Raw genomic sequence first — 7500 nt, 5'->3', positions numbered from 1 at the left:
AGTTACACTTCAAGTACGGCGAGAGGGCTGGCCGCCAAGCCAAACAGCACTGCGCTTTACGGTGTGGCAATGCGGGGAAAACCTGAGAAAACTGTGCTCTGTTTAAGGAAAACACGGCCGCTGCCTCTGAAGCACAAGGGTTTGTCTGTGTCCACCTTGAATATTGGCTTTCAAAACAAACAAGGCTGTTTCATTGTTATTATCACCATTGCCAGACTTGGCATGAATGTGTTTGCTTTTCGTTTGGGCCAGAGTGCGGACATAAGCTGTCGGAGAGGACGGACGGGGGTGGAGGCAGGCGCTGTGGTAGTGGTGTGGAGGGGTATTTGGAATGGACTGCAAAACCACAAATGCGTCAGTGCGAAATACTTGGACTCTAGTGAATCCACAGCCACCAATGACACCCCCCGCCACCCACCCTCCCACCCACCCACTCATTCTAACACACATATCCCACCATTGTCCACTCAGGAATAATATCAAATCTCCCCACTCTCCCCACCTGAATTGGGGCATGCTGTTTTTGGTAACTCTGCAAAGAACACTCTGACTGCCAGGCCATTACTGTATGCCCACCACTGAGTAAACTGTTACGATTATAGGCTTTGACTCTGGCTTTGCATACAACTCGCAGAAAATAAATAAATAAAACCTCTAACTAGGTTCAAAGGGGCCAAGGCGCGTTGGCCTTGTGTAAAAGCAAAACCTTGTGCGCCCACGCACACACTCTGGGAGCAGCAAACAGCAGGAACTGACCAGAGTGTGGAGTGCTACATGAGAGAGACTGAGAGAGAGAGAATGAAGAAAAAAGGGACTAATGTACAAGAGGCTAATTGATCCAGGGAGTGAGTGAGTGAATGGGGGGGATGTTCCTGGCATAAAACCTGTCAACTTTTCAACTTCTCAATGTGTGGTCCTCTGGCTTGACGACTAAAGCGAACAGTTACTGTAATAACATCCATGTCATGTGTTCCATGCCCATGTACAGGTGAGATGTTCCATGCCCATGTACAGGTGAGATGTTCCATGCCCATGTGCAGGTGAGATGTTCCATGCCCATGTAAAGGTGAGATGTTCCATGCCCATGTACAGGTGAGATGTAGGCTAGAGGTCTGCATTCCCGCGGTAGACCCGCGGGACCCGACGCAAAGAGTGCGGCGCGGGACAACTTTTGAAAGCTCTTTGCGGGAGCGGGCGGGATGAGAGAGGTGCGTTTGCGGGTGCGGGACAAACCAATGATTCACTGCACTCCCGCAAATTAAATATGTGCGTAAAATTAAATATGGAAATGATTAAAGTACTGTTCATAACTATAGTTCAGCTGGATGTTCTGTTAGGCAGCATTAAAAAACGGGGTTTAAGCATAACTGACGGATAGCCGGCCTATAGCCTATATTGTCGTTTACGTGGGTTCAATTTGTTCCTGCTGCTCATTGTCAAAACTCAAAAATCATGACAGAGGAAGAGGGCACCAGACTAGGCCTACTTCAGTTGTTAGCCTACATTCAGAACCAAGAAACTGACATCTGGAGTCTTTCTCAGGTGTGTGTGCTCCTTTCGTGAGACAGAAAGAAAAGCTGAATAGGCTATCCCTCCTGCATGCGGGCTTTAGCGGGCGGGAGCGGGACATCATGTTACAGATGCGGGCGGGAGCGGGACTAAAAATGACACATTAATGCGGGAGCGGGCGGGAGCGGGACTGAAAAATCAGTCCCGCGCAGACCTCTAATCTAGGCCTGTCAGTCTCACAGGGAGAATAAAAACTGTCAGCTGATGCAGCTATCCAGTGCATCACTGTCTCCTCTCCTCTCCTCTCCTCCCCTTTCCTTCCCTCTCCTTTGCTGTCCTCTCCTCTCTTCTCCTCCCCTCTCTTTTCCTTTCCTCTCCTTTGCTCTCCTCTCCTCTCTTCTCCTCTCCTCTCCTCTCTTCTCCTCTCCTCTCCTCTCCTCTCTTCTCCTCTCCTCTCTTCTCCTCTCCTCTCTTCTCCTCTCCTCTCCTCTCCTTTCCTTTCCTTTCCTTTCCTTTCCTCTCCTCTAATCTCCTCTGTTCTCCTCTCCTCTCTTCTCCTTTCTTCTCTTCTCCTCTCTTCTCCTCCCCTTTTCCTCTCCTCTCCTACTCTCTCCTCTCCTGCTTCTCTGCTGTGCCCTGCTCAGCTCGACTGATAGATGCCTTTTGTCAGTTGCTGACCCGAACCGAAGCTGAACTTATCAGGCTGTGCAGGCGTCCTGTGCCATATCAGAGCACCAGTCAGGAGGAAACTGTTAGCCAGACGGCTGTCTGCCTCCAGACTCATCCACACACACACACAGGATCAGCTCACCACACCACACCACATCGCACCACAACACACACACACACACACATACATCACAACAGCCCTCGTGGTTAAGGCCATTATCAGTGTCTAATAGCCATCAAGCTGAAGTGCTGTAAATTTCCGGTGAAGTGGCAAATGATTGGGGGAATTTTAGGCTACTCCTTCCATGCTCTCTCTTACATGTAGATGTGCTATACAAGTTCTACTTCCAGTAACTGTCAATTTGGGGCAAAGGTTTGTGTCGTTGTGGCCTTGTCATTTGTGTATGAAGGGGATGTGTGTGTGTGTGTGTGTGTGGGAGGGGGGGGGGGGGGTTGTCATGTGTGACTATCTCTGTATGTGTGCGTGTGTGTGTGTGTGTGTATGTACAGTATGTGTGTGTGTGTGTCTGTGTCATTACAAATGATGTAAGCGATTTCTCACTCACCTCGACGATATCCGAGTTGGTTCTGCTCTCGTGGGGCTCGTTGTACTCTGTGTATTTAAGCAGGACTTTGTCCATGTCAGTGCTCGCGTACTGAAAGAGTTTGTTTGAGCTGTTGAATATGATCAGGGCTATCTCACAGTCACATAATACACTCAGTTCGTAAGCTTTCTTCATCAAGCCAAACTTCCTCTTCGTGAAGGTGACCTGGCAACACACACACACACAGAGAAAAAGAGAAATCATTAGATGTGTCTAAAGAGCTTCTTTACAATAAATATTAGACATGTTCCCTCCCTAAAACTAACCCACAGCATACTCAATGTCACCACCTGATTGCTCACACTAACAACATAGATCTAGCAATTACAGGACCATGATGTCATTTCCAAAGAGATTAGTGAACTGATGATGCATTTGCATTTACTGTCAGTATGTTTCAGTTTGGATAGACATTCCTGCTACATGACTGAAAGCAAAACTAAATGCAGATATCATTTAAAACCGTATGAAGTATGATTTAATTTAACCACCATAACCAGGACTTCCTGCGCTAGAATGTGAAATGCTGTCCTGCAGGCCTACTTAAAGAGAGGACTTTACGAATAGACAGCATAACTGCCATAAGTGATTGATTTGACTGTCACGTGTGGACGAAAACGCATGTTGTGTCAGCGTATCATCTTGTGTTTGCCCCGCCATAAGAGCACAAGCGCTGAGAGGGGCAACTTCCGGGCAGTGGCCCTCCCCAGACAGCAAGGCCAGAGGTCAGACAGAGGAGGCCGCCGGTGTGGACGGGCGCATCGGGGCAGAGAATGGTCTTATGGGAAAATGAACAGCGCTCTATCATGCAAGGGGTCGGGTGAGATGACAGCGGCACTGCCGCCCCCCCCAACCCCCCCTCCACTCTGCCCTCTCTTCTCCTCACCGCCTGCCTGCCACTGTCGTAACCTGACTCCTGGCGAAGGACAGCAGGTCATGCCTCACTTTGGTTGAAACCTGACCCCCATCCACCCACCCTTCAAAAACACACACACACACACACACACACACACACACACACACACACACACACACACACACACACACACACACAAACACACACACACACACACACACATTCACACACGTCCTACCTAAAAACACATACACACACACGCACACACGCATTAACACATCCAAACACACACACACACACACGCACAGACACACACTTCTTTCTGCCTGACTACTACCGCCGTGTGCCTGTTTAGGGGCCGCCAGTGTTCTGGGCTTTGAGCGGGTGCCAGCACTTCCTCTCCTGCAGTGCTCATTCAGCGCTCCTCACGCTGGGGACCCAGACCTCAGCCCCAACCTCATCCTCATTCACACTGGCCCAGCCCAGCCCAGGCGCTCTGAGCGGGGCCATAAATAATGCATGGCCACCTCTTTTGGCTCTTGTGTTTTACAAACAGCAACAGTCAACAGAAACGTACCATTTTTCATTAAACAACAGGCCGGGGTGACAGAGCCACCACCAGCCAACAGCAATAGTGCCAGCAAAACAAGAGGGAGGAGAGAGGAGGAGAGTGGAGAGAGAAGAGAGGAAAAGAGAGGAGGAGAAAGGAGGAGAGAGGAGGAGAAAGGAGGAGGAGAGGAGGAGAGAGGAAGAGAGGAAAAGAGAGGAGGAGAAAGGAGGAGAGGAAGAGAGTGGAGAGAGAAGAGAGGAAAAGAAAGGAGGAGAAAGGAGGAGAGAGGAGGATAAAGGAGGAGAGAGGAGAGGAGGAGAGAGAAAGAGAGAGGAGGAGAGGAAGAGAGAGGAGAAGAAAGGAGGAAAGAGGAGGAGAGAGGAAGAGAGGAGGAGACTCTCACATGCGTTGCTCACAGAGAGGCTAAGCTAGTAGTGGATGCTACATACGGCCCGAGTCAAACGTCACTGAAAAAGAGGAGCCACGTGAAGAGAAAAAAAAATGAAACCTCATGCCCGTGGGGGGCTGAAGGACACGCAGAGTGTGTCTGCTTTCACTTCCACCAATTTCACTGACCTACTAAGAGGCCCTGAGCAGATGAGCCTGGCTTTGTTCGACATTAATTGGTTGCAGCCTGCGGCAAGGCTCATTTAAAACATGGTATAACGCCATATAATCCAATGGGTTATAGGGCCTTAGTGGCCAGCCGGGTTCTGGGGCAGCTCCCGCTGCGTGTGAAATGAATTTCCAGTCGTCTGCTTCACAGGTGATACATTACAATACACCCATATGATATTTACTTTTCTTTTTTTTTCTGTTGGAGATAAATAACACAGGCAAAAAAACGACTTGAGCTCCATGAGCGCTGTGTTCTCTAGCTCACCTTTTACACTTCTGTGCTCAGCAGATTGGTCTAGTAAGTATGCAGTCAGCAATAAAAACTATGACAAACAGCGCGTGGTTATGTCTGGGCCCCTCAGTGACTGTGCAATAAGGAGGCATGAATAATGCTCTCCAGGCCTTTAATGAGACAGCCGGAGTGTGTAGACTCTAAAACAGGCTGTGTACCTGAAGAGTCCTGCGAGAGCAATAAGCTGATGCCGACACCGCCACTGCTGCCGCTGCTGCTGCTGCTGCTGCTGCTGTTGCTGTTATTGTGTTTGAGCAGTCAGACACAGCAGCACACCTCGCCCCTGCTGCGCCCTCTCCTCCGCCCGGCCCCCTCGCCGGCTCATCCCCGACCCACGGAGACCCGTCTCCCTCCCAGCTGTCATTAGGAGCCCGGCTTGCTGCTATTTCAGAACAAATTAACATCCCTGCCGTTGACAACTCAATCTGCCTAATGTTGGGGCCTCACTGAGAGTGTGTGAGAGAAAGAGGGGGGGGGGGGGGGGGGTGGTAGTGCAGAGAGTAGCAGAAAAAACCCTCCACAAACAAGATGCTGTGGTCCATGAGCCCCTTTACTCAGAAACACCACAAGTGTCTGCGTGCATACGTATGCGTGTGTGTGTGTGTGTGTGTGTGTGTGTGTGTGTGTGTGTGTGTGTGTGTGTGTGTGTGTGTGTGTGTGTGTGTGTGTGCCTGTATGTGTGTGTGTGTGTTTGGCTAAAGGTGGCGGTTATGTCCCCAAGAGAGCCTGGGTGAAGGCACAAAGTGTGACACTGTTCCACCTGGGCGCTCCTCAGCATGCTGACTGAAGACCTGCTGACCCATGCTACCGCTTCATTTCATTTAACCCAGCAGAGGACAGGAGGAGCAGAGAGGAGGCAGAGGGAGAGAAGGGCCTCAGGAAATCAGTACATATTCACTAACAGTGGAAAGCCAGAGAAGAGAAGAGAAGAGAAGAGAAGAGAAGAGAAGAGAAGAGAGAACATGGTCCATCTGCCCCACCCGTGTGCTTCCCCTGTCTGCCCCGTCTGCGGCCTGTGGCTCAGTAACGTGTGATGGAGCTCTAGCTCATTGGCCCACTTTAACACCTGCATCACCACACAGCAGAGCAGTCATGCACCAGTCAGCTCCACTCCAGCTCACCCTAAAGGCAGCAAGTGTAGGTCACGAGCCCACCTCCCCCCTTAACCCCTCTGTAATCATCACGTCCACCCCAACCACATCTACATCGTCTATAGAATCATTCACTTGTGCTGGGAAGAGGAGACATATTTGTTTATAGCCTTGATTTAATGGAGGTTTAACCTATGCCATCACATTATCGTCGGTCACACTGGGTGCGTAGAAGTGCCGACCTGTTTTTCGCCTCAGGAGGGCTGACAGAAAGGGCAATAATGAATGTGGCTGTCCAAGGAAGCACGGTGTCTCGCCACACCACTATCAACTGTAGCCGTTGCGCGCGAGTGGCTTCTGAGTTTGTCCCCACCCCTTGTGCTGTGTCTGGGGTGTCTGACGAGACGAAGCCAAGCCACAGAGAGCACAGAGGTCATGGGGGACACTGCAGGGTGGGATCTGTCAAACAGCACACACACACTCACACACACACACACACACACACACGCACGCACGCACACACACACACTCACACACACACACACACACACACACACACCTGCACACACATTAGGATGACTACGCTACGAAAAGGGTACTGTCAGACTGAAACTGAGTATGTGTGTATGTGTGTTGTGTGTTTGTTCTGAAACCCACTTCCTGTTTGCATTTAAAATCTACAGAGCTGGCATCGTGTCTGTGGACTGGGGGAAATCTATCTAAGGCATAATTTATGCTATGCTACACACACAAGCCCACCTCATATGAACTACTGCAGGCTGAGGCTTAAGTACAGTAGATAATAGTCCCGTAGAGACTGACACTGACAATGTACGTCTTGATAAACCAATTAAGTCTAAATTTAACAATAAGTGCATAGAGTGCATTTGAAATGTTCTGAACCAATCCAATGTCATTGGAAAATAGATTTAAAAGTAGGAATGAAAAAACAATAAAGTGGATTTGTGAAGCTGTCAAATTGTGCACATACAGAATGAAAGCCAAACTTGTCATTCTTAGATCTCTATGATATTTAAAACAGCCATTTCAATTTTTTTTCTCACCAGACTATGACAATGACAAAATGTACCTAAATTATACAGAAGCTGGCTTTGGGAAACTTCCGTAAAGACAACTGACACAATTTAATGTCAGTTGTCTCCTGTCTCTGTTATACACCCAAAGGCAGAATCAACAAAGTTTCGAGATTCCTCTGGAAACTGTGCAGAAAACAAAATGTCACGGACACAAGTCATGCACTCCAAACTTAGCCAGCCAAAGTTCTCAAGGGCTCTCAGACTGCTGCTGTG

The 7500-nt window shown here is 49.3% G+C and overlaps 1 protein-coding gene across 12 annotated transcripts in view; it reads right to left on the bottom strand.

Moving 5' to 3' along the window:
* The window catches only part of mef2aa (myocyte enhancer factor 2aa), a 97107-nt gene that overhangs the window by 51059 nt on the left and 38548 nt on the right, over positions 1-7500 (bottom strand). For all 12 annotated transcript variants that reach the window (XM_042109318.1, XM_042109324.1, XM_042109326.1 and 9 more), the window contains exon 4: positions 2745-2948. In XM_042109318.1, coding sequence (XP_041965252.1) covers positions 2745-2948 — 204 coding nt within the window. The remainder of the gene's footprint in view (positions 1-2744; positions 2949-7500) is intronic.

Source organism: Alosa sapidissima, chromosome 11, assembly GCF_018492685.1.
Source record: "Alosa sapidissima isolate fAloSap1 chromosome 11, fAloSap1.pri, whole genome shotgun sequence".
NCBI lineage: Eukaryota > Metazoa > Chordata > Actinopteri > Clupeiformes > Clupeidae > Alosa > Alosa sapidissima.
Note: the sequence above shows the minus strand (reverse complement) of the source record. Positions and strands in the feature narration are given on the sequence as shown.